Genomic DNA, 27,715 nt, shown 5'->3' with positions numbered 1-27,715 from the left:
CGCCCTGTGGAACGCCCTCCCATCAGATGTCAAGGAAATAAGCAACTATCTTACTTTCAAAAGACATCTGAAGGCAGCCTTGTTTAGTGAAGTTTTTAATGTTTAAATGCTGTATTGTGTTTTTGTATATGCTGGAAGCTGCCCAGAGTGGCTGGGGCAACCCAGTCAGATGAACAAAGTATTATTATTATTATTATTATTATTATTATTATTATTATTGTTGTTGTTGTTGTTGTTGTTGCCCCCAGACACACAGTTTTGTAGAAGAGTTGTGCTTGGGCCCGGCTTAAAAGTTCCCCCCAGGCAGGGCCGTGCAGAGCTTGTCTGAGGCCAGAGATGGGAGTCTTGTTGCAATAAAATTGTAAACTCAAACAGAAAAGCAGCCGTTCCGGTTACATAAGAGGGCAAGGGAGCTCGGATAAACCAGTTTATTTTGCAACATCTCCACCGCAATATCCTTTACATAGCTGTTTATACACAAGAAGCTCAAAAGTTAGCAATCAACTGTACCTGGAGACCTGCTCCAACCGACTCGCAGTCCTTGAGACATGCCACCTCAGCAGCGGCCCCTAATCTGGTTTAATTTCGTTTATTATCTATCATCATCATCATCATTTATTATTATTAATTAGTTTTTCGTTCACAGGGAACCAGACAGAGGGCCTTCTCGGTAGTGGCGCCCGCCCTGTGGAACGCCCTCCCATCAGATGTCAAAAAGATAAATAATTACTTGACATTCAGAAGACATCTTAAGGCAGCCCTGTTCAGGGAAGTTTTTAATATGTAACGCTGTACTGTTTTTAACACTGATTGGGAGCCGCCCAGAGTGGCTGGGGAAACTCAGCCAGATGGGCGGGGTATAAATAATAAATTATTATTATTATTATTATTATTATTATTATTATTATTCACACAAATCGCAGAGCAGCTCACAAACGACAAACACATAATAGAGCATCACAAATGCAACTTGAATCACGTAGCATAATAAACAAGCCATCAGTAGCTCAGTTGGTTAGAGCGTGGGGCTGATAATGCCAAGGTTGCAGGTTTGATCCCCGTATGGGGCAGTTGCATGTTCCTGCATTGCAAGGGGTCAGCCCCGATGATCCTCAGGGTTCCTTCCAACTCTACAGTTCTGATTTTGAAAACAAAACCACTATTTACAAAACTACTAAGATCACAAGCTGAAGAGCACAGTTCGTATTTCTAGATTCACAAAGCACTGCATCATTCATAATCTGCAAAGCAATATTAGCAACTTTAGGAAGCCAGCACCCAAAAATAAACCAAGCGTTGCCGAAATCGTACACTCAGCCTTCCCACCCCCATGACTCATAATCTTACACACCAGTTCATTAAAAGACACATGCGCCTAAATGCTTGTGGCGGCAGCTGGAGGGCGGGTGGGAAAAGCCTTTGCCTGATCTGACGCAACACACTAATATGCAGTAATGCAGCTGCAGATTTTACCATCAAAGCCTTGCAGTGCAGACAGACAGACAGGGCATTTTGCCCATTAAGACCTTGGTCAGCTGGGAGGCAGGGGGCAATCTTGGCACAACATCGTAAGTCCAGCAGGCCCCTGGCGGGGCACCCAGCCAGCTTAGATCTCCGAGGCCCGGGGCAAGTGTATCTGACTGTGGACGTTATTTCTCCCATAAAAATGACAAAACAAGAACAGGATTGGCAAACCCATTCCTCGCTGACCCATTTGCTACCTACCCTGGGCAGGCTACTGAGTTGAGGAGAAAGCAATTGCCAATATTTTCATTGGTTACAAGCGACCTTTGTTCGGATGCTGGTATTCGTTTTAATTATAAGTGATTGTTCTGGTTTGCAAACGTTCTTTCAGAACCCGAACGTCCGACGGGGCTTCCGTGGCTTCTGATTGGCTGCAGGAGCCGCAATTTGGTTTTCGAACATTTTGGAAGTCAAATGGACTTCCGGAATGGATTCCATTCGACTTCCAAGGTACAACTGCACTTCAATTTCATTTTAAAAAATCAAATCAGTTTACAACAGGTATAATTGCACACACACACACACACACACACACACACAAAATTTAATATTGCAGATCACCAGCTAACTGAAGTTTTTATTGATTGTCTGCGTAAGCCCGAAAGGTTTTCAGCAAATGTGCACAGGTTAATAATAGAATGTCCTGCTGTATATTATGCCCCTAAATTTCTGGAAACTGCAGGAAGGGAGAGTGCTGGCTGGCCACTGCAGGATGCTAGAGCAGGTGGACCGCTTGCCTGATCCTGCGAGTCTCTCTTCCTATATTTTAGAAGGCGCTTGCTGAAATCTCTGTTGGAGGATCATTGCACTGGGCAAGAGTGCTTCATGTCACTGTCAAATGAGCCTCACCAGCTTAGGGAGCACGGACAACCATCAACGATCCTGCAGGAGGTCTTGGATAGAAGTGGTAAAGGTAAAGGACCCCTGACAGTTAAGTCCAGTTGCAGGCGACTCTGGGGTTGCGGCGCTCATCTCGTTTTACAGGCCAAGGGAGCCGGTGTTTGTCCGCAGACAGTTTTTCCAGGTCATGTGGCCAGCATGACTAAGCTGCTTCTGGCAAACCAGAGCAGTGCACGGAAAAGCCATTTACCTTCCCGCCGGAGCGGTACCTATTTATCTACTTGCACTCTGACATGCTTTCGAACTGCTAGGTTGGCAGGAGCAGGGACCGAGCAACGGGAGCTCACCCCGTCGCAGGGATTTGAACCACCAACCTTCTGATTGGCAAGCCCAAGAGGCTCAGTGGTTTAGACCACAGCGCCACCCGCGTCCTTATAGAAAGGTTAGGTGGTCCCTAAGGCAACAGAGCCTCAAGCCTGGCTCTGTACCCAACTTGGTACAGTGGTACCTCTAGTTACGAACGTAATTCGTTCCAGAGGTCCGTTCTTAACCTGAAACTGTTCTTAGAGGCGTGTTTTCGCTAATGGGTCCTCTTGCTGCCACTGCGCATACCGGCACACGATTTCCGTTCTCATCCTGGGGCAAAGTTCTCAACTCGAGGTAACTCTTCCAGGTTAGCGGAATTTGTAACCTGAAGCATTTGTAACCTGAGGCGTCTGTAACTCAAAGTACCACTGTATATCTTTCCTGATTGATCAGAGGCTGATGCAAGTCGCACTGCATCCTGTGTCCATTTAGACAGCGATGACCCTGGTTTGGAGCAGATGTGCTTGTCAGTCAACGGCCCCTTCTTGCTTCGTCAGGGCTCTTGCGCTCTGTATTAATTTCCAGCCTCGTTGCAGCTGCCCATCCTTTCGCGGCCAGTGGGATTCGGGGTTAGTGGAGCTCTCTCTCTCTTTCGCCGCTTCTGTTGTTTTGCGCTTTATCTTTGAGCCGTCCTTCTGTTTTTATTTTGTTTTTGAAACGCTGTCTCAATGTCCTCCTCCATTCAGATGTCCAGCTTTCTGTAAGTCGGATCTTTAACCAAAGGCAGGGAGGGCCAACGGAAGAGATTGAAGGAATTGTGTTTGGGGGTCGAGAAGGTTCCTAATTCTGATAGAATCGAGGCTTGGTTGGCTGTCTGGATTTGAAGTGGTCGACTTTAAAAACACAGGCTCTGCCAGGTTTATTTTAACTGCAAAACACGTTTGGTTTTTTGTGCAAAAAGAGGGGGGTTCGTTTTTGTGGGTCAGGTTTAACTTGGTGGTGCTACTGACTTTATCACAGAGTGGTGAATTCTTGAAATGTTGTTCTCTTTATAACTGCATTTCCACTTGTACCTACTCATTCAGAAAGTGCAGTGCCTGTCTTCTTATATAGATATATAGATATAATTTATGCTTCCAGGTGCTTTTTCATCCCATATCCAATGCTAGCCTTTTCCTGCTACTTGTATTTAATTTGGCTGGCTCAGTATTGCGTATCTTGCGATCAGGGTCGCCTGTCATAACTGACGTGAGCCGAATTATTTTACAAATTGGACTAGGTGTGGGTAAAAAAAAAGCAGGTTTAAAATGAAATCTGGATTTATTTAGCTAAGTCATACTAAGAACTGAGCTCTTGAAATCAATGGAATTGACTGACTTAAAGGATCTACTCAGAGTATGAGTTATTTGGATACAGCCAAATATGCAAACACATTAAAAGTCTACACTTACAACTTCTTAAGGTATATCAAACAGATTGAATTTAAACTCTTAGATTTTTTTAAAAGGAAGTGAAAACTAGTCTGCTAACCCTCTTAATGGAGTGCTTTCCATTTTATAGGTAGTTCTGAATTCTAGGTTGATTCCCCCCCATTTATCTCCAGGAGGGTTCTGTTGCCAAATCTGCAACAAGAGATGTGTTGGGTTGGATCGCTCTGTACATCATGACGCCCAAGGTTGCGTAACAGAAAGCTGGTGTATCTGTTTTCATCTGGCACTATCCTCTTGCAAGTGGAGGGTATCGGGGTTATAAAAATTGCAGGGTTTTCATGTTTGCTGGATCAGGCAATGATTTTTTGGCGAACGCTTGCAAAAAAACGGCCTCTGCCCCCATTGATGGTGGAATTTTGGCCAGGGTATCCCTGACTATCGATGGGAGAGCTTATTTCTCATTTTCATGAGAACCTCCCTCATTCACACTTCCATAAATAATATGCAAATCAAAGTAAAGCAACCTTCCAAAATATCACACTTCTATGAATTTTGCAAAAATAATAATAATTTATTCAGCTGGAAAATGTGTGTATAAGGAGGAAGCCTACATATAAATGTATAAATTAGTAAAAAAAATAACAACATGGAATTCATTATGCCAGGAGAGATTGCTTGGGGGAAATGCGTGTCGTAGGCAAAATTGCATACAAAAGCATATAAATTTGAGGAAAAGCACACCAAACCGGCGACTTTTTAAAGAATAAAATAAAAACCTTAAAGAAATGGCAGGAATGTGGTGACTGACTGTGATTGCAAAGGGGAAGAAACTGAAACAGAGATTTATCCACCCTTATCCCCGACCTATAGACTGTGGCCTTGGCTCGCGAGTGTTCAGGTTTTGAGCTAACATACGAATAAATGTATGTTTATTTTGGAGCCTCTGTTTTTGCGTTGGTGTGTAACCTGGCCAGCTGTGACTATTGCTCCCATGCCACCTGGTTTGTGTGGGTGCTTTTCGGCTCATGAAAGGCTGCTTCTGAAATCGCCACATGTACCTACAGTTGGAAGTTCTACAGGGTGCAAGTCTGTAAGTGTTTGGGAAGTGAAACCGATTGTTCTAGCCGGGATTCTTGCGTATAAACGTTTTGACTTGTCGATTGCACGTGCTCAGGTCGGTTATGTAATTCGGTACGATGCAACGAGAAAGTAAGTGGATGTTGTTGTGTTGCAATGGCGTCTTTGTTTATGTTTGATTTGGTCACACATCTCATTATTATTACTGTGTTTCTTTCCATGGGGTGGGTGGCGGGTTTGGCAGAACTACTGTGTGCAAATGGAATTTAATTGATGCTTGTCTTGGGGGAAAAAGTCAACAGTGAATACTTTTTTTGCAACAGCATAACCTGTGTGCATTTTGGACACTTGCGCTTCTGTGCCAAGGGATTCCTTTTTCTGCTTCACCCTTCTTATTTATTTGTGCCATCAGATGCCAAGGAAATAAACAGCTATCTAACTTTTAGAAAACATCTGAAAGTAGCCCTGTTTAGGGAACTTTTTAATGTTTGATGTTTTACCGTGTTTTTAATATTCTGTTGGGAGCTGCCCAGAGTTATTATTAAATTATTATTACGAACACTAGACTAAGATTGAGGAGCCTGAGTTTCCTGTCCCACAGAGCTTGCAGTCTAAATGTTTGATGCTGGACTGGTTAGAAATTCAGATATATAAGCTAGGTTCCAATTGGTTCCTTAAACCAAGGTTGCAGCCGCCAAAACAAAATGTCTTGTTGCCATTTTGGGGCAAGACAGATCTCAAATCTTCTTTTTCAAATGATAGCCTGGCTGTGATTGATTCTCAGTTGAACATCTGGCTAGTTCAGATGACAACCTTGAGCTGGGTTAAGAGCTTTGAAAACTTGAAGAAAAGTCACTTGAACCAGGGACAGTCTACGTATATATTGGCCCGTTCTGACCTCTTTTTCTTAAGGGTGACATGGATCATTCATAACGTAAGAATATTCCTCACAACTCTGAGCAGGGCAGTGGGGCAATTGTTGTAGACGAGCTACAGCAACTAACTACAGTGGTACTTCGGGTTACATATACTTCAGGTTACATACGCTTCAGGTTACAGACTCCGCTAAACCAGAAATAGTGCTGGTTAAGAACTTTGCTTCAGGATGAGAACAGAAATTGTGCTCCGGCGGCAGCGGGAGGCCCCATTAGCTAAAGTGGTGCTTCAGGTTAAGAACAGTTTCAGGTTAAGAACGGACCTCCGGAACGAATTAAGTACTTAACCCGAGGTACCACTGTATACCATTGTTCACTGCTCCTGCTCAGGCTGCACAGAAAAGCAATTTGGCTCCAGAAATTCATTCCAATTGTGCAGATAAAATATAACGGGTGGAATTTTACAGGGTGGGGTGTTAGTGTGTGAAAACAGTCCAAATCCAAGGGTCCCCGGATGCAGGAGATTTCAGGCACCCTCCTGGTACCCAGCCATCTTCTTCACTTTCTCGAAAGTGGTTGAAAGCCAGGTGTATCCTGGTGCCCAGGTAATTTCAAACACCGGAAGAGTGGGTTGGTAAGGGGCATACATCTATTGCTAACTTTATTGTAGCACTTTGGGGGGGGGTGCATGGGGTTTTTTTTCCTCCCGGTCATCCAGATCCACACTAAACTCTCCTGATTTTTGAAGCCAAAACTGTTTTTGGCTGAGGTCCTTCTGAGCTGGAACTGAATGAATACTTCCATATTGAATCTTTGTGGCTGGCCTAGAAGCTCCTATCGAGACTTGCGAACTTGGGGGTGAATTCAAGTGAAGGTTGGTGTAGTGGTTAAGAGCAGTAGTCTCGTAATCTGGTGAACCGGGTTCCCGTCTCTGCTCTTCCACATGCAGCTGCTGGGTGACCTTGGGCCAGTCACACTTCTCTGAAGTTTCTCAGCCCCACTCACCTCACAGAGTGTTTGTTGTGGGGAAGGAAGGGAAAGGAGAATGTTAGCCACTTTGAGACTCCTTTGGGTAGTGATAAAGCGGGATGTCAAATCCAAAGTCCTCCTCCTCCCTCCTCTAAAGCGATCCAAGTGCAGTGGTAGCTAAATTGCACAACAGAACTTGGTGCTTTGATGATGGCAGCTCCTCAGAGCCGCAGTGTTGCACCTGCAAAGCACAGTTGCAATTTGTTTGTTTCGGTACTCCTGCTCCACTCGTGTGTAACGGTACTGAGAGAGAAATCTGGATGCACGCAGACAACTTTCAAGGCTCTTTTTGGAATTAACTGCTGAGAGAGATAACTTGGAAGTGAAAAAGCGCTTGCTATGAGCTGTTTTCCGTGAACGGCCTAAGTCTTTTATCTGTCCTCTTGTGGTTTATGTCTTGATGGCTTATAAAGCAGCTGTTTCCAAAACGTCTGATAGCTGAAGCACCGCTGGATGAAAACATCACTCCTTGCAGGCAAAAGTTGTTTTATTTTTAAAGTGTGTAACGCTCGGCCCATCCCCTTGGAGCATCCTCTGTCTTAGGAAAGGAGTATGCAGCTGCTCATTACTAGTCTCCGATGAATGGCAGCGGCTGTCCAAAGCCTCAGGCAGAGAACTCTTTCCAACATCGGCCACCAGGTCTCTCTTAACTGGGGGTGTCGGGGAATGAACCTGGAGCTCTCAGCATGCCACATCCATGCTGTTCCACAGAACTGTGGTGTCTCCAAATTTCTGCACAAATCACTGATGTGGATATCCCTGCTGCTTAGAACAAGGCAAACCCAGGGCAGGAACTCATGCAGAGATGCAACAGCCAGTCTCCTCTGTGTGCATTCAATTCAGTGTGTGTGTCCTTGGTACCTGTTGAAAGCATTAAGGCGAGTTGTAGGTCAAGCTAGGGAGTGGGAGACTGGAGCTGTGGGAGAAATTCCCCATGCAGTGGGCAGAGTTTGTAAAACCCTAGGCTGTTGTTTAGTCGTGTCTAACTCTTCGTGACCCCATGGACCAGAGCACGCCAGGCACTCCTGTCTTCCACTGCCTCCCGCAGTTTGGTCAAACTCATGCTGGTAGCTTCGAGAACACTGTCTAACCATCTCGTCCTCTGTCGTCCCCTTCTCCTTGTGCCCTTAATCTTTCCCAACATCAGGGTCTTTTCCAGGGAGTCTTCTCTTCTCACAAGGTGGCCAAAGTCTTGGAGCCTCAGCTTCAGGATCTGTCCTTCCAGTGAGCACTCAGGGCTGATCTCCTTCGGAATGGCTAGGTTTGATCTTCTTGCAGTCCATGGGACTCTCAAGAGTTTCCTCCAGCACCATAATTCAAAAGCATCAATTCTTCGGCGATCAGCCTTCTAGCCGCATCATTAAAAGTCCCTTCTCAGAATGACGGATGCTTGGGGAAGACAGCCCAGCAGAACTTCCCGGGGTGTTCGCATTGCTGCCACCTTTGAATGGTTTCTAAATTGCCTGGATCTGATGACATGACGGCTACCTGGGACCTCCATCGTCAGAAAGAATGCCAGCCACTGGAGAACACCTGTGGCAGGGATCTATTGCCTTCATGCCTCTCTCGGGGGCTTCCCAACAGCATCTCTTTGCTCATGGTGCAAAGCAGGATCAGGCCTTGGGTCTGATGCAGCAGGGCCCTTCTTAAGCCTTCTGAGCTTGCAGATCTGCGAGTGAAGCAAAACCCCGTTTTCGTTGGGGCTGAAAACCCGGAATCATTTAATCGCAACTCTCTCCTGCCTCTTCTCCCATACCTCTCGAGACAGCATGCATGGAAGATATTGGGTGGCCTCCCACACAGGCGCTGACCAAGATCCCAGACCTGGGTGCCTTCGGGCTGTAGACTTGCAACCGGATCGTCATGGAATGCCGAGTCCCTGCTGTGTTGCCAGGCGCCAGAACGTTCTCCTGGTGTGTTTTCTCCAAAGAACTCGCCTCTATGACGCTGGTGAGGTTCTCAAGCTACCCCATACTATGGCAGGAATTCACCTTGGGCGGATGCTTGTACATCTCCTCTTCTTCCCCTGCCTTCCTCATTTATTTAAGCCAGGCAGCTGTGTGGGGATCCCAGAAGCTGTACTGGTGTGTGTGTTATGTGTGTGTTGTGTGCCAGTAATTTCAAAGCAGTGCAATATATCATTCACTGCCCTAACTGCTGCTGTATGTCTTGGGTCACGTCTGATTTCCTCAAAATAACTAGTCACAGTGTCTGTGCGTTGCCTGAGGTTTACACACACATTTCACAACGATCTTTTGTCCACAACATCTCCTGTTCCGTATACGGTGGTACCTTGGTTGTCGAACGGCATGGCTCCCAAACAAATTGGCTCCTGAACGGCGCAAACCCGGAAGTAAGTGCTCTGGTTTGTGAACATTTTTTGGAAGCCGAACATCCAACACGGCTTACACGGCTTCCAATTGAGTGCAGGAAGCTCCTGCAGCCAATTGGAAGCCGCGCCTTGGTTTTCAAACGGTTCCGGGCGTCGAGCAGACTCCTGGAATGGATTAAGTTCAAGAACCAAGGTCCCACTGGATAAACATCCAGATAGAGATTATTGCAGCCTCCCACAGACTACTGCAGCCCTCCCAGGTGCAAAGTTCAGAGAGAAGCCTGTCTGAAATCCCTGCGAGTCAGTATATACAATGCACCAAGTTAGTATTAAGACCACTTCGTATGTTCCTGTTGTGTTCTTTGTTGGAAGACGCCCAGAGTGGCTGGGGAGACTCAGCCAGATTGGTGGGGTACAAATAATTTATTATTATTATTATTATTATTATTATTATTATTATTATTATTATTATTATCTCCAGCCACCAGCAGGGACTGATGGACTTTGGAGTCCAACGTCCCATAGAAGGAGCCCTGCAGGGTGACGAAAGGATAATTCTTTAGCTGTGGATTGTTACGCAGTAGGATCCTTTTGGCGCCCTTGATCATGGGAACGTTTGTGTGTGGCAGGCTAGCAGGGTGTGTGTGTTGTTTTGCTTTTTGGCTGCAAAGTCCTCTTTTTTTAAAAAAAAATGCTGGCAGAAGAATGAAGGCCTCTAATTCCTTATAATGAGATCAAGGGCTTAATGGCTTAAAATGCTTAGAAAATTGTGGAGATTATCTTAGGCCCCTCGCCCCCTCCCTTGTCAAATATGACAGTGCAGGGGTGTCCATGCACACAAAAATCCGGTCTTGCAAATTCTGCTCACCGGCAGTGAGGCGGTTCCCCCACCCTCAACCAGTGAGCGGAAAATAGAAAATTGTAATGGTACCCTCCACCCACTCAGTTATACACTGCAGAAAGATGCAAAGTCCTCCGGTGCTGCGAATAATAATAATAATAATAATAATAATAATAATAATAATAATAATAATAATAATAATTTATTTGTACCCCACCCATCTGGCTGGGTTTCCCCAGCCACTCTGGGCGGCTTCCAACAAAGATTAAAAATACATTAAAATGTCACACATTAAAAACTTCAGATGTCTTCTAAATGTCAGTTGTTTATCTCTTTGACATCTGATGGTAGGGCGTTCCACAGGGCGGGCGCCACTACCGAGAAGGCCCTGTGCCTGGTTCCCTGTAGCTTTGCTTCTCACAATGAGGGAACTGCCAGAAGGCCCTCGGAGCAGGACCTCAGCGTCCGGGCAGAACGATGGGGGTGGAGACACTCCTTCAGGTTTACTGGACCGAGGCCGTTTAGGGCTTTAAAGGTCAACACCAACACTTTGAATTGTGCTCGGAAACGTACTGGGAGCCAATGTAGGTATTTCAGGACCAGTGTTATATGGTCTCGGTGGCCACTCCCAGTCACCAGTCTAGCTGCCGCATTCTGGATTAGTTGCAGTTTCCGGGTCACCTTCAAAGGTAGCCCCACATAGAGCGCATTGCAGTAGTCCAAGCGGGAGATAACCAGATCATGCACCACTCTGGCCAGACAGTCTGCAGGCTGGTAGGGTCTCATCCTGCATGCCAGGTGGAGCTGGTAGACAGCTGCCCTGGACACAGAATGGACCTGCGCCTCCATGGACAGCTGTGAGTCCAAAATGACTCCTAGGCTGCGCACCTGGTCCTTCAGGGGCACAGTTACCCCATTCAGGACCAGGGAGTCCCCCACACCCGCCCGCCCCCTTGCCCCCCAAAACAGTACTTCTGTCTTGTCAGGATTCAACCTCAATCCATTAGCCGCCATCCGTCTTCCAACCCTGCCCAGGGCTTTGCTTTGGAAAGGGTTTGGGAAGCCAGGCTGTGTGCAGTCTCCTCCATTCTTCCTGTATGCATCATGGACTGCAAACTGCAAACTCTTCTCTGTTGCAACTGCACAGGAAGCAAACTTATGTTGTCACTGAATTGCACAAACGTAGCACAGGCTCTTTAAGGGAGGTACAGAAAGTTGCAAGCCTTTAAGGGGGGGGGGTGGCTTTTGTTCGCTTGTAAAGGTTATATGTCACTTTTCTGACAGTACCGGCGTCCAAGGTAGTTAACGATCAATCAATCAAATCTTTATTACGGTCATAGACCAGCATAAGTAGAGTGCGGTGCAATCATTTAAAATCTGTAAAACGCTTTGGAAAGCTAAAATTATTAAAACAGAAGTTATATATAAAAGGTAAAGGTAAAGGTACCCCTGCCCGTACAGGCCAGTCTTGACAGACTCTGGGGTTGTGCGCCCATCTCACTCAAGAGGCCGGGGGCCAGCGCTGTCCGGAGACACTTCCGGGTCATGTGGCCAGCGTGACATTGCTGCTCTGGCGAGCCAGAGCCGCAAACGGAAACGCCGTTTGCCTTCCCGCTAGTAAGCGGTCCCTATTTATCTACTTGCACCCGGGGGTGCTTTCGAACTGCTAGGTTGGCAGGCGCTGGGACCGAACAACGGGAGCGGACCCCACCACGGGGATTCGAACTGCCGACCTTTCGATCGGCAAGCCCTAGGCGCTGAGGCTTTTACCCACAGCGCCACCCGCGTCCGAAATTATATATAAAAGAATCTAAAAGAAGGAGCATTAAACAGAGGGTGTGGAAGAGCATAAAAGGTTAGTATATAAAAGGCTATGGCTATCAATTCACAGAGCTCTCTGATATGAGTGTTCATTAAATCTCTTTTGTGGCACAGGTCATCAAAGGTAGTTAATGAAATATCAAAGCATAATCCAGATAGCAGGCTAAAGTTTATTGTATTCTGTTATAGGCCATCAAAACAGCTATGCGAGAGCACTTGGAAGAACCCTAAGAAGCAATAGTTAACAGCAGTTAAAGGGGGGAAATAATAATAATAATAATAATAATAATAATAATAATAATAATAATAATAATACCACCCTTTATCAAAGGGTCCCAGGGCAGTGTACATTAAGAACACATTTTGTGGAGCAAAAAAATAAAAACATAATAATAAAATTAATCATGATAACAGTCCCCCCCCCAGCTTTAATGTACACATCAAATCAAATTATTCTTCCTTTTAAAAGAAAAAGGACAGAAGTTGCATGACATCTTTTAAATATATATATTTTAAAAAACAAACTGTGAAAGCATCAGTTAGCTCTTTCTTGGGGGAGGAAATGTCTGAACTATTGAATCTGTAAAGGTTCCGCCCCCTTCTTGCTTTTTGTCTGAATTTTTCACTGCTGGAAAAGGATTTCTCAATCAAGATTTTGTGTTCCTCTTTGAGAAGCATGACTTGTATGCATGTCTCAAAAGGCAGAAGCTGGGCTGTGTTGCGCCCAGAATGGAGATCTCCTGCGGTTTACTACAAAGGGCATCCTGAGCCGGAAGAGAGTAAAAGGGAAAGTTCACGTGTGTGTTCAGTGACCGCAGACGAGGATACTAACCGTTGCAAAACTCTTTTTCAGTAGGTCTTGCCTGAAGTTCCCCACCTCCCCAGAGCTGGCTATGCCTCCTCCTCTTCCCAAGCAATCTGAGACTGCGTCTGCTTGTTAATACTACTACTACTACTACTACTACTACTACTACTACTTTATTTATTTATTTATACCCCGCCCATCTGGCTGGGTTTCCCCAGCCACTCTGGGCAGCTCCCAACCGAATATTAAAAACACAATACAGCATTCAACATTAAAAACTTCCCTCAACAAGGCTGCCTTCAGATGTCTTTTGAAAGTAAGATAGTTGCTTATTTCCTTGACATCTGACAGGGCAGGCACCACCACCGAGAAGGCCCTCTGCCTGGTTCCCTATAACCTCGCTTCTCGCAGTGAGGGAACTGCCAGAAGGCCCTCAGCGCTGGACCTCAGTGTCCGGGCAGAAGGATGGGGGTGGAGACGCTCCTTCAGGTATACTGGGCCGAGGTCGTTTAGGGCTTTAAAGGTCAACACCAACACTTGGAATTGTGCTCAGAAACGTACTGGGAGCCAATGTAGGTCTTTCAGGACCGGTGTTATATGGTCTCGGCGGCCACTCACAGTCACCAGTCTAGCTGCCGCACTCTGGATTAGTTGTAGTTTCTGGGTCACCTTCAAAGGTAGCCCCATGTAGAGCGCATTGCAGTAGTCCAAGCGGGAGATAACCAGAGCATGCACCACTTTGGCCAGACAGTCTGCGGGCAGGTAGGGTCTCATCCAGCGTACGAAATGGAGCTGGTAGACAGCTGCCCTGGACACAGAATGGACCTATGCCTCCATGGACAGCTGAGTCCAAAATGACTCCCAGGCTGTGCACCTGCTCTTTCAGGGGCACAGTTGCCCCATTCAGGACCAGGGAGTCCTCCACACCCACCCTCCCCCTGTCCCCCAAGAACAGTCCTTCTGTTTTGTCAGGATTCACCCTCAATCTGTTAGCTGCCATCCATCCTCCAACTGCCTCCAGACACTACACAGGACCTTCACTGCCCTCACTGGTTCTCATTTAAAAGAGAGGTAGAGCTTTTGCTGCTGCCACTTCATGCCTCTCCAGGTTCTTGGAAACTAGGGTAAGAGGAGACCTTGTTGCGCCAGGATGGGGAGACAGCTGTGCCTCTTCACCACCTTTGGCCTCCCCCATGCCCCTCTCCTGCTTCGACTTCTGCCTCTGCTTTTGGAGTTATTAGAAAAAACATTATCTCCATGGATTTGGTTGTGCGAAAGGCCTAAGGAGCAGAGCGGCTGCTTCCCAGTGGTCTTACTCCATGAAAATCAGTTGCCGAGACTGAAATTCCAGACACCTGCTCACAGCCGTTCCGTCCTCTCCAGAGCTTTCCCCACCCAAGCAATCAGAGACTGCGCCTTCATGCAGACAACCTCTCCTCCTCCCTTTTCATGCCTCTTCTGGTTCTGGGAGAGAAGTGGGGAAGGGAGCTAGTTGCAGCAGGACGGGGGGACACCACTCCTCTGCATCCAACCAGTCCATTACATCCCATCGCCCCCCAGCCAGCATGACAAGCAGTCACAGACGAAGGAAGTTGTAGCCCCACAAGATCTGGAGGGTGCCATGTCGGACCATCCTTGGCGTAGCCAGTGCAGAACTAGTTGGGCCATTGGTCTGCTGTGGAATAAGACAACTTCCTGTGTTTACCACTGATCTCTGGCGGCAGTCTCACCTGGCACCCTTGTTTTGCACTGTAATTCCCACCAGCCAGCAGTTGTAGCCAGAAACATCTCCAGGATGGCAAATGCTGCCGCCTAGGGCGTGAACGTGTAAAAGCGAAGATTATTGTGGAGATTGTGTGTACTCTCCTAAACTTCCCCATCAAAATGCAGAATCTTGCTGGCTAGCGAGGGGGGGAGGCGGGAATCAAACCTGCCTGTCTTGTTTGATATTTATTCTGAGTGTCGTAATCTTGGCTCTGACTCCGCAGCTAGGTGTTTCTCATTGGCAGAGGAAGGAAAACCATTCCTGCTGCCCAGGATTTTCTAGGCATGTGGCGTGTGGGGTTTTCGAAATGATACGTAACAATGAAGGAGTCACGTTTTCAAACATGCAGTGTTCCCTTTTGTAGACAGGCTTGTGCAAAGTCATCTGTTACCCTGCCAACAAAAGCTACCATGACAGTATTTTTAGCAAGCTTGTTCCACGAGTTCGGTTTACAATGTCAAATATGTCAGTCTTACTGAAGCTGAGATGCCTCTCTGATTCAAGGCAACTCTTTTGTTATTTATATATCTATAATAAAAGTGGGGGTGCGGGTGGCGCTGTGTTCTAAACCACAGAGCCTAGGGCTTGCCGATCGGAAGGTCGGCGGTTCGAATCCCCGCGACAGAGTGAGCTCCTGTTGCTTGGTCCCTGCTCCTGCCAACTTAGCAGTTCGAAAGCACGTCAAAGTGCAAGTAGAAAAATAGGTACTGCTCTGGCGGGAAGGTAAACGGCGTTTCCGTGCGCTGCTCTGGTTTCGCCAGAGGCGGCTTAGTCATGCTGGCCACATGACCCGGGAAAACTGTCTGCGGACAAACGTCTGCTTCCTCGGCCAGTAAAGCGAGATGAGCACCGCAACCCCAGAGTTGTTCGCGACTGGACTTAACTGTCAGGGGTCCTTTATTTTTAACTTATAATAAAAGTAGCTAAGCTTGTTCATAAAAGAAAAAGGAAACTCCCAAATCCTGAAAGACCTACGTTGGCTCCCAGTATGTTTCTGAGCACAATTCAAAGTGTTGGTGCTGACCTTTAAAGCCCTAAGTGGCCTCGGCCCAGTATACATGAAGGAGCGTCTCCACCCCCATCGTTGTGCCCGGACACAGAGGTCCAGCTCCAAGGGCCTTCTAGCGGTTCCCTCACTGTGAGAGGCCAAGTTACAGGGAACCAGGCAGAGGGCCTTCTTGGTAGTGGCGCCTGCCCTGTGGAACGCCCTCCCATCAGATGTCAAAGAGATAAACAACTGCCTGACATTTAGAAGACATCTGAAGGCAGCCCTGTTTAGGGAAGTTTATAATGTGTGACATTTTAATATATTTTTAATCTCTGTTGGAAGCTGCCCAGAGTGGCTGGGGAAACCCAGACGGATGAGCGGGGTACAAATAATAAATTATTATAATATTATTATTATCATTATGGTTGGGCAACACCTGTCCAAGCAAAAAGTCACAGAATAGAATCGCAGAATCATAGAATTGTGTAGTTGGAAAGGGACTCCTAGAGTCATCTATTCCAACCCCTGCAATGCAGGAATCTCAACTGCAACAGGGTTCCTCTCTAAACTTTGACCGCTACAGTAAAGAACTGTTCCACAGTAGATGGACCTTCATTGGAGCTTATATGAGAAAATAAAATATTAAGCACAACATTAAAAAGAAAAAAGAAAAGTGCAAAAATTAGACTGGACATTGCAGGCATGAAGTCTCCATGTAGACTCTTCTCCAAGTTGGAGACTGCAGACAGAATTAGGCCTCTGGCCGATGCTGCAAGTATCAGGTTGCACCTAGAATTCTTGGATCAAGAAGCAATGGCTGATCCCCGTTTCTGAAAATATAAAGGCTGGCTGTGTCCCAGAACCTTGCATGTAACTCGAGACCTTCAGCACCAGAGAGTAATAATTCAGTCAGCGCTCTCCCTCTTAGAACTCAGTGTTTATTCATTTTTTTGATGCTGCTTCGTTTTCTGAAATACACACAGCAGCGCGAGGGCCAGGGGTGGGCTTGTCACCTGAGAGCGATCGCTAATTGACTCGGAGGGCTGCCCCCCATTTCTGTCCTCATTGAGTGTCATCAGCTTGGAAAGTGGGGGGTGCCAAGACTTGCGGCAAGGCGGTTTTTTCAGTGGTGTTGATTTCTGTCCGTCATCTTCTCATTATTCCCTTCAAATCAAAGCGTTTCTATATTTTATATTTTAAATGAAGATACCTCAAAACAGTTTACAAAGCATTAAAACATCAAATAAATGAATCCAAAATAAAACTAATTGAAGCTTCAATGAATCTGCTTCAGATCCTTTTCTGAGTGATATTTTGCTTTCCCAAGTCGCCACGTGGTCGCAGTTGCACTCACACCGGTTGCAAAACGCGCCTTGCTCCTGGCTAATTTCAAACACAGGGTGGTGTTCAACTTAAGTTTTGCTCAGGGTGAACCCACTGAAATCCATTGACGTGGCTTAGTTAGGTGCGTTAATTCCTGTCGGTATTGCTCTGAGTAAAACTTAGCTGAATGCAACTCTATTCAATGTTCATTTCCCACTTGCGCTAGAAGCTCGGTGCTTTCACATACCCTGGTAGGGATTGTACGATGTTGAACACCTTGCCTGGTGCTAAGCCCCTTTCTGGAAGAAGGGGAATCCAGGCTCCACCGCCGAGTTGTCCTTCTGTCATTCGTACCTAATTTGCATGCTTGTTGGGAGGCTAGGATGGTGGTAAAAATATCAAAGCGCTCTGTGCTGCTAAGGATGCGTTACAGAAGTAATGATAGCTCCTGAAGTGAATGCAGACCTGGTTTCAAACACCTCAAGGGACATCGATTAGCCATCCCTGGTCAAGTTCTGCACCCAGGAAAGATTCTGCGCCTTGTGTCGATTCTTCGTCATTTGTGCCGCACTGTGTTTGCCATTGTGTATTATTGTCATCTGCATAATTCTCTTTGGCTTTGTTTGTTGTTGTTGTTGTTGTTTAGTCGTTTAGTCGTGTCCGACTCTTCGTGACCCCATGGACTGCCTCCTGCAGTTTGGTCAAACTCATGCCGGTAGCTTCGAGAACACTGTCCATCTCGTCCTCTGTCGCCCCCTTCTCCTTGTGCCCTCCATCTTTCCCAACATCAGGGTCTTTTCCAGGGAGTCTTCTCTTCTCATGAGGTGGCCAAAGTCTTGGAGCCTCAGCTTCAGGATCTGTCCTTCCAGTGAGCACTCAGGGCTGATCTCCTTCAGAATGGATCGGTTTGATCTTCTTGCAGTCCATGGGACTCTCAAGAGTCTCCTCCAGCACCATAATTCAAAAGCATCAATTCTTCGGCGATCAGCCTTCTTTATGGTCCAGCTCTCACTTCCATACATCACTACTGGGAAAACCAGAGCTTTAACTATACGGACCTTTGTTGGCAAGGTGATGTCTCCGCTTTTTAAGATGCTATCTAGGTTTGTCATTGCTTTTCTCCCAAGGAGCAGGAGTCTTTTAATTTCGTGACTGCTGTCACCATCTGCAGTGATCATGGAGCCCAAGAAAGTAAAATCTCTCACTGCCTCCATTTCTTCCCCTTCTATTTGCCAGGAGGTGATGGGCCCAGTGGCCATGATCTTTGTTTTTTTTTTTTTTAATGTTTTTTTGATGGCTTTGTTTAGTCATGGCAAAATGCTCTGGAAGGTGCTGGCATCTCACCCCCGACCTCTGAAAGTCACCAGCCGCTTCTTAAATTGCACCGGACATTCCCCACGCATTCTTCACGCGTTATCTGCGCTACCGTAAGAGTTAGGGACTTCCTATTTGAAACAAAGCAGGGTTGCCAGGAAGCCGTCTTTTTGTGCGTCACAAAGCCTTCGGTGTTCTTTCTGCAGTTCCTCGGAATCGCAACACACCTCTGGGGACACATCTGGGCTTCCTTCGCTGTAATGGGCACAGCGCTTAGTGGTTGTGCAGGTTTCCTCTTTCGCTTTCCTCTTCTTTTTTTGCATTCTACATTAGAGGGAACAGCTGCTCAGATACAGTCTCAGGAAAGGGAGGGCTGGTTCCACAAGCCCTTAAACGTGAGGACACCAGAAGAGCCCACTGGATCAGGCCTGTGGCTCTCTCTCCCTGTGGTTCCCAGAAAGTGATATTCAGAAGCATTTCTGCCTCCGACCGCAATGGCAGAGCGTAGCCACTTGGCTAGGAGCCATTGGTAGCCATCCCCATCTCCATTAAATTGTCCAATCCTCATTTAAAGGTATCCCAGTTGTTGGCCATCGCTGCCTCCTGCTGCAGGGAGTTCCTTAGTATTTACGGGACATCCTCTCCTGGTCTGCCCCGCAGAGGAACTTAAGGTCCATGAATAATCATAGTTTAGAGGTCCTGGGCCCTAAGGAAATCAGACTATCCTCCACCAGGGCCAGGGCCTTCTCAGTGATGGCTCCGACCTGGTGGAATGCTCTGTCCCAGGAGACCAGGGCCCTGCAGGATTTAACCTCCTTCCGCTGGGCCTGTAAGACAGAGCTATTCCGCCTGGCTTTCAATGTGAACTAAGCCTGATCTTTTATTCCCCTTCTTTCCTTCCCTCTCCCCTTTTTATGAAGATTACCTGCTCTGGGATCCCACAGCTAATTCTCCCCTGGTCTCCTCGCTGGCCCAAATAGGACTAATTTAACCAGCTAGCCCTGGTGATCATCTAATGTTTATTTGGTGCATTTTCCCCCTAAATTGATTTTTGAATTTTGAATTTATTGTTATTCACGTTTTATTTTAAGCTGTTTTTTGTTGCATCAATTAAGTGTTTTAAATTTGTTGTTAGCCGCCCTGAGCCTGGTTTTCTGAACCGGGAAGGGCAGGGTATGGATAATTTGTTGTTGTTGTTGTTGTTGTTGTTGTTGTTAGTTTAACCATATACTGTGTGTAGTATTTTCTTTTCTCCATACGGAACCTCCCGAACTTTGGATGCCCACAAGTTGCAGTGTTGCAGACTACATCCATCTTCATTGCGGGGAAAAGTACTTCTATTTTCCCAGTCAGATGTAGCAATTGATTTTTTCATGCAGCACCAACTTGCCTTCCCCTCTGTGTCTGCCCTGTCAGCTGCAGCGGCTTATACTTCTCTGGTTTTTTGTTCTCTTTAAAATACAGGTGAATATTTAAAGGGGTGGGTGGGAAGGTAAGCCAGCTGTTTTTAATGTGTGTTTGTTGTAGAAGCAAATCCAGACATCTTCCTACGTGCATTTCTAAGCTGGAAAGGCTGCCAGTTTGTTTCCTGTGTAAGTTAATATTTTTCTCCTTGGGTCAACATTCGTAGTGTCTAAAATGAGGTGGGACAAGGAGGAAAAACATTGACGTGAAACATAATCTAGTTACTTGAAAAGAGGAGTTAATGTTTGGACTGTGGGTCAGTTTTGCTTGCTTGAGGGACCATCTCTCTCTCTTATTTTAGTTCCCTCAACAGTATCCACCTTTCCTGTGTCATCAGTGGCATAACCCAGAGGTTTTCCAGATGTTGCCACGCTATAATTCCCATCACCCCTGATGGATGTCGGAGTCCAAGATTTTGTGGAAGGTCACTACCTCCCCATCCCTGGCACAGCCATTTTGTCCTTTCTCCCAACTATAATCAGAATAAAAAGCATTCATTTGTGTACATTCAATCCTTGCGGCATTTATTTTCCCCTCTCCTTGTTGTCTCACCCAGGGCTTTCCCAAACTTGGGTCTCCAGCTGTTTTTGGACTACAACTCCCATCATCCCTAGCTAGCAGGACCAGGGATGGTCAGGGATGATGGGAGTTGTAGTCCAAAAACAGACCCAAGTTTGAGACACCCTGGTCTAGCATGTTGGCCTGCTTAACACATACAGTCAAACCTCGGTTGTTGGACGTAATCCGTTCCGGAAGCCCATTAGGCTCCCAAAATGTTTGGCAACTGAGGCGTGGCTTCCGATTGGCTGCAGGAGCTTCCTGCGCTCAAGCGGAAGCCGCGTCAGACATTCGGCTTCCGAAAACCAGAGCATTTACTTCCGGGTTTTCGGCATTCAGGAGCCAAAACATTCCAAAACAGAGGTGTTTGGGAGCCAAGGTTTGACTGTAACACTAATCCATGGTTTGTTGAACAGACCATCACGTAAACCACCAATTGTCCTACAGATGATCAAAGAAGCCATGGCTCACCTTCTCCAAAGTTTTGTTTTGTTTTGTAGCTGCTTGTGCCTTTGTAGAGCATCCAAGCCTGGGTTAGCCAAGCAAACCGTAGTTAAGAAAGGAAGCTGTGTGCGCACATGACGCCAAGCCATAGTTAAAACTAGCCAAGGTTCCTAGTTCAGCCACTGGGGAGGGTTTTCGCATAACACCAAGCCATTGTTTAATAAACCAGGCCGTTTTTAGACTGCAGGGTCTTTCGAGGACAAAGACCAGTCCCTCTCTCTCGGATAAAGTTACTGCATACCGTTCCCCCATACACTGCTGACCCTGTAGAAAGAACAATAAGTCTTCTTGGTTTCATTCGTCTTCCTGTATGTTATATAATCTCCTGTCAGTTCCAAGGATGAGCAGAAGTGATTCTAGCAGTTTAAAATCAATACTCCCATCCCTTTGTACGAAGAGACCCAAATTAATTTGTTCGGTTCCTCCCACACCGAAGAGGGTGTACCAAGGAAATTGCAAGTTACGTAAGACCCCAGCTTGCAGGAGTGGTGACCTTCTGCGGATCACGCAGAGCAAGCGGGTAGTTTTCCTTGCCCAGTATTCAGTATTCCTGTCAATCCTGACTTCTTCTGAATGGCACAAGCGGTGCTGTTCCCCGGCAGGCCTGCGATAAATGAAAGCAAAACACTGGATATGACTGTTTGATCTCTTCCTTTCCCACCAATCGCCAGAAAACAAAGAAAGGGAAAAGTGAAACTTTCAAGGGACAGAGTGGGAGAGTCAGAGTTTGTTGATTCTGCTCCGCACTGCTAAGCTAGAATGCATGATTAAATACCTTTTCCTGGGCAGATGGAATGTTTACCCTTGCTAATGGCAGACCATGCCTTCAAATCCTGCTTTCTGACCAATTCTGAACTATGGTTCAGGTTCTGTGGCCCTCCAGGCATTCCCATCTGGCCCCCAGGGCTCTGTGCAGGCCACACCCCTCACCAGCCCTGCCTCTCACTCTTGAGTTTCTTTTTCCTGTCTGGAACGTGCCTTCAAACTCTTACTAATACCTCTTCCAGAGAGTACAAGACTCTTATCCTAAGGGTCGTGGATTCGAGACCCAAATTGGGTGAAAGATTCCTGCATTGCAGGGGGGGTTGGACTAGATGACCCTTGTGGTCTCTTCCAACTCTACGATTCTGTGATTCCTTGTGTGGAGAGGGGTGTTTATAGGAACTAGCCTACTGCTGTTGGCATCCATCCATCTCAAGAGACAGCGGAGTGAGCTTCCAGGGGTGAAATCAAACTACAGTCATACCTCGGGTTACAGACACTTCAGGTTGCGTTTTTTGGGGTTATGGACCCACCGAAACCTGGAAGTATCGGAATGGGTTACTTCTGGGTTTCGGCGCTTGCACATGAGCAGATACACTAAATCGCGCTTTGTGCATTCGCAGAAGTGCTGAATCGCTGCCTGTGCATGCACAGACACAGCGCTGTGGGTTGCGAAGCCCCGTTCGCATCCTGAAGCGAACGCAACCCACAACTGCGCGGGTCGCGATTTGCCGCTTCCGCGCATGCGCGTGACATCATTTTGACCGTCTGCACATGCGCGAGCGGTGAAACCAGGAAGTAACGCGCTCCGTTACTTCTGGGTCGCTGTGGAGCTCAACCCAAAAGCACTCATCTTGAAGCATTTTCAACCCGAGCTATGGCTATACTGCATTAACAGCACTGAAGTGACCTCCCTGGGGCGCAAACCTGGGCATGGTACATGGAAGTCCTGGGCTGCCCAGAAGACAAGGCCTTCCTCTCAGCCACACTGATGGGGTCCAAAGGAAAGCAGAGGAATGCGTTTGACACCAGGAGTTGCTGGAAGGAGACGTACAAGGTGCCATCCAACCGCCTTAGGGACTCCAGATTTGTGTAGGGTTTACTCCTCAGCCTTTTCTTCTCCTGAAGATGCCCTGCAAGGCAGTGAAAGTTTAGGGTGAGAGTTTTCCTTCACCTAGATGGGCTACCTTCGCAGGTTGCTAGTTCCCCATCTGCCCCTCACTTCCCTCTATGGGACACGCAGAACTGCCTTCTTGACCATTGGACCCATTCTTGGTCTCATCTGGTCAATCCGCCAGGACCCTGTCTTTGCATGCAGGTGAATTCCCTAGCTCCCTGAGGGTTTGAGACCCATCGGCTACCCTCACCTGGTTTAGCCGGCCAGTTGAAGCCGTTCCCTAGATGTGGCTGCTGTCGCATGCTGGCAGCTTCCAGGAGCCACAGGTGAGAGCTGAGTGCAGGGTAGATAAACGACCCCAGAAGGCGCATGATGTGCCCGTCACCAGAGTTGCTACCCCTCCTCTAACACCCTTTATTCCCCACTGTACAGTAGCCTACTTTACAAAGGTAGAATTAACACCTCCACTCACTTTTCCTCTGGCTCCACCCACTCTTGACATGCGGCCCCCAGAGAATTACCCAGAAAGGGAAGGTGGCCCATGGACATTGCAGGGGGTTGGACTAGATGCCTCTTGGGGTCCCTTCCAGTTCTATGATTCTAACTGAAAAGGGCTCTCCATCCCCGGTTTAGGTATTCAGGCATAGCCCTCAACCGTTACGGAAAACAAACCACGGTTAAGTGTTACACCTCTTTGATTTTCAAGATCAATATTAGTTTATTGTGTAAATAATGGCCATTGCAATCGGACTTGGGTCACAGGCTGTTTAAACAGACAAACCTATTCAAATTAACTCTTATTTTCTTCCTGGAAAGTGCATCTCTATGTTTTTTCACTGCCACGGTGAAGCTGACCTCTTGCCATGCGGTCAGTTGTCCTTGAATGGTCAATTTTATTTTCATCACCGGCTCTTCAGCTTGCGTTGCCTGAGCAAATAAATCAAGTAGGAATTTATTCGTAGATAAAGCATGTATAGAGCTGTTCAAGGGAGAGGTCTTCCATCACTAGTACCCAAACTTTTTCCCCTCCACGGACCACTTGGAAATTGCTAAGGGTCTCTCTCAGTGGACCACTTAAAGGGATTTTTTTGTAATGCACTGCTGTGCTAGGTACTGTGGGATTTTTCACCTGCTCATCCTTTACTGACCACTCTAATTAGATTTTATACATTTTATATAGGGTTTTCAAAGCCTGTTAGTGATTGAACCCTTCTGAGCTCGCGCCATGTTCCTTCCTGCGGCAAAACTGAAGTCAAATTTCTTCTCCTATGGTTGTGATTTAGATATGGTTGTGATTTTTTTTTTAATCAGTTTTATTGTTTTGTATTTTTTTAATGTTTTGGATTTTGTTTTGGATTTATTTATTTATTTGCAGTCAAGCAGCATATAAATAAATGAGATGGATATTTTATCTCTGCAGACCAAGCTCCAAGCTGGCACACTGCGTGAGCCTAGATTTGGCCTGATGCCATCACCCTTTGGCTGTGAGGCCAGGCCAGGCCTCCCCCTTCCTTGCTCTTTGAATACCCCATTTCAGATCCTTCTGCTGGGCCCCACTGGCAATGACACTGCTGGTGGGCAGAAGGGCAGGTTGGCAGCAATAGTGAGAAGCAAGCTGAGCAAGAAGAAGAAGAAGAGTTTGGATTTGATATCCCGCTTTATCACTACCCTAAGGAGTCTCAAAGCGGCTAACAATCTCCTTTCCCTTCCTCCCCCACAACAAACACTCTGTGAGGTGAGTGAGGCTGAGAGACTTCAGAGAAGTGTGACTGGCCCAAGGTCACCCAGCAGCTGCATGTGGAGGAGCGGGGACACGAACCCGGTTCACCAGATTACGAGTCCACCGCTCTTAACCACTGCACCACGCCGGCTCTAATTGTATTTCTGTTTCTTTTATTATATATTGCATTACCATTCAACTTCCACAGAATTCAGATTGTAATACGACAAAATACAGTTTTAAGAACAAAGAGGAGCAGTAATAATACCCCTAACAATGTGAATATTTGTTGCAATGGATGTGCCGTTTTCAACCATGAAGCATGTGGAAACCGTGTGGGTATTCCTGGCCCAGATGTTTCAGCATTTCTATCCCATGGAAGTGAGGCAGTGTGCTGCAGTGGTTAGAGTATCAGACTAGGACCAGGGAGACTCGGGTTCAAATCCTTACCCTGCCGTGATCTCACTGGGCGATCGTGGGCCAAAGACCATCTCTCATTCTAACCTATCTCAGCGGGGTTGTTGTAAGAATAAAAGGGGAAATGTGCTGTATCCCTGGGGGAAAGGGGAGATGCAAGTGTGTAGTCTCTGTTTCAGAAGGGTCTTTTTGTAATGTCTGAAATATTGAAACTTTTGAACCATTAAGGCTCGTTGCACAGAGATAAGCAACGCAACCCTAAATTAGTCTTCTCAGAAGTTAAGTCTTACTGAATTCAGTGGGGCTTACTCCCATAGCAGGGGGTCTGGGATTGCACCTCTCAGCACGGAAAGAGCTTTCCAAAATGTCTAATACTAATGTGCCCAAAAAAGGCAGTGAAGCCTGGCTCTGTTCCATATCTTACTCAGTATTTTTTATTTATTTGTGATTAATTAAGAACTGTTTGTAACTTTCCAACAAAATCCATGACACAAATATCCTGCAAAGCACAAACATTTCCTTTATTTTCGTGACTCATACGCTTTTTATAAAAAGGCTTTTCCAGATCTAGACCTACACTCCAAAAGCTGCCTTTTACAACTGCATTTGGATTATTATTATTATTATTATTATTATTATTATTATTATTAATACCCCGCCCATCTGGCTGTGTTTCCCCAGCCACTCTGGGCAGCTCAACAGAATATTAAAAACACGATAAAACATCAAACATTAAAAGCTTCCCTAACCGGGGCTGCCTTCAGATGTCTTCTAAATGTCAGATAGTTGTTTATTTCTTTGACATCTGATGGGAGGACATTCCACAGGGCGGGCGCCACTACCGAGAAGGCCCTCTGCCTGGTTCCCTGTAACTTCGCTTCTCTGCCGCTGAGACCATATAACACCGGTCCTACATTGGCTCCCAGTACGTTTCCGAGCACAATTCAAAGTGTTGGTGTTGACATTTAAAGCCCTAAATGGCCTCGGCCCAGTATACCTGAAGGTGTGTCTCCACCCCCATCATTCCGCCCGGACACTAAGGTCCAGCGGCAAGGGTCTTCTGGCAGTTCCCTCCCTGCGAGAAGCGATATATTATTATTGTTGTTGTTATTATTATAGTGACATCATAGTGCTTTAAATGCACTGCATGACTGTGGCCTTAAATTGATCAGCTGTTGGGTTTGCTGTGCGTGCATTTTCGGGGGTGTTGGAGGTGGATGAACGCAAACGCAGAGCGTGATGCAAACCCAGCTTCCAACAGGGCCAAAGTTGCCCTGGAGATAGCCTTTTGGTGAACTTGTCATTCGGAGGTTTGGGGAGGAGAGGGTCGTGCCCTGCCTGCGCAGGACATTGGTCAATGCGTCCCCTCCCTCCCTCCTCCTCTCTCCCCCTCTCTATTTGCATTTCGTCAGTGCGGCCCGACGACGGTGTTGCAACTTTAACAGCGCCGTTTCCAAATCGGCCAGCTGATAAATGGGTAACTTTTCTGTCCTGGTTGCATAGTCTCCCCTCCTGATCATGAGTGGTCAAGGCAGGAAGGGGGGCGGGGGGACGACAAAGAAGGACTACACACAAGTGTGTTTGAATGTAGTTGGCTAAGCAAGCTAAGCAGTTGGCTCCTTACCTCTCTCGCCCTGACCTAGCCACTGTGATCCACGTGACGGTCACCTCCAGACTGGATTATTGTAACTCACTCTACGTGGGGCTGCCCTTGAGACTGACCCAGAAACTCCAGTGGGTGCAGAATGCTGCGGCAAGACTCCTTACAGGGTCCTCGCCGCAGGATCACATTCACCCGGTGCTATACCAGCTACACTGGCTCCCGGAGGAGTACAGGATCAGGTTCAAGGTGCTGGTTTTAACCTTTAAAGCCCTATACAGTGATACTTCAGGTTACAGACGCTTCTGGTTACAGACTCTGCTAACCCAGAAATAGTACCTCGGGTTAAGAACTTTGCTTCAGGATGAGAACAGAAATTGTGCGGCGGCAGCAGGAGGCCCCATTAGCTAAAGTGGTGTCTCAGGTTAAGAACAGTTTCAGGTTAAGAACGGACCTCCGGAACGAATTAAGTTCTTAACCCGAGGTACCACTGTACAGCCTAGGACCCTTGTACCTACGGGACCACCTCTCCTGGTATGTCCCACGGAGGACCTTACGGTCTTCAAACAAAAACATCTTGGAGGTTCCCGGGCCACAGGGAGGTTAGGCTGGCCTCAACCAGGGCCAGGGCCTTTTCAGCACTGGCCCCGTTCTGGTGGAACACTCTGTCACAAGAGACTAGGGTCCTGCGGGACTTGACATCTTTCCGCAGGGCCTGCAAGACAGAGCTGTTCCACCAGGCCTTTGGCCAAGTCACAGTCTGACCCCCTCCTTTGGTAATCCTCATAGAACTCTAGCCCAATGGTTGCCATGAATTTGATTTTGAATTGATTTTAGAATGAATTGATTTTAGAATGCTGTGTTACTTTTATTGTTGTTAGCCGCTCTGAGCCCAGCTTCGGCTGGGGAGGGCGGGATATAAATAAAAAATTATTATTATTATTATTATTATTATTATTATTATTATTATTATTAACTCAGCTGAATAAGGTAGGTGCTAAACAGATCTTTAAACCAGGCTTACAGTCACCAAAACGGAACGCCTAGTCGCCATTTGGGGGCCAGGCAGATCTCAAGTTGTATTTTTCATTCTGCGTGGCTTTCGGCTTCCGGAAATTCGTTTAACTGGACACTGAGTGAAGAAGCTCTCCCTTTGGCCGTCTTCCGTCGTTTCCTTCGGTTCTTGCCGGCACGGCGTTTTGCGAAACCACACTGAGAATCTCTCGCCTTGCTTCCCCCTGGGGGAGAGAATAGGATCTGGGTCTTGGCACCGACCAGTGGGAACATAACGTAGCATTTTGGG

The 27,715-nt window shown here is 46.9% G+C and overlaps 1 protein-coding gene across 5 annotated transcripts in view; it reads left to right on the top strand.

Moving 5' to 3' along the window:
- The window catches only part of RNF24 (ring finger protein 24), an 80,586-nt gene that overhangs the window by 19,649 nt on the left and 33,222 nt on the right, over window positions 1–27,715 (top strand). Inside the window, exon 1 of one of the 5 annotated variants that reach the window (XM_028744132.2) lies at window positions 3,312–3,430. The exons of the other annotated variants lie outside the window; for them this stretch is intronic. Within the exon in view, the coding sequence (XP_028599965.1) occupies window positions 3,399–3,430 (32 nt within the window). The 5' untranslated portion in view covers window positions 3,312–3,398. Of the gene's footprint in view, window positions 1–3,311; window positions 3,431–27,715 lie in introns of those variants that run through there. 5 annotated transcript variants of the gene reach the window in all.

The sequence above is a fragment of the Podarcis muralis genome, chromosome 9 (genome assembly GCF_964188315.1).
Source record: "Podarcis muralis chromosome 9, rPodMur119.hap1.1, whole genome shotgun sequence".
NCBI classification, from domain to species: Eukaryota; Metazoa; Chordata; class Lepidosauria; order Squamata; family Lacertidae; genus Podarcis; species Podarcis muralis.
Note: the sequence above shows the minus strand (reverse complement) of the source record. Positions and strands in the feature narration are given on the sequence as shown.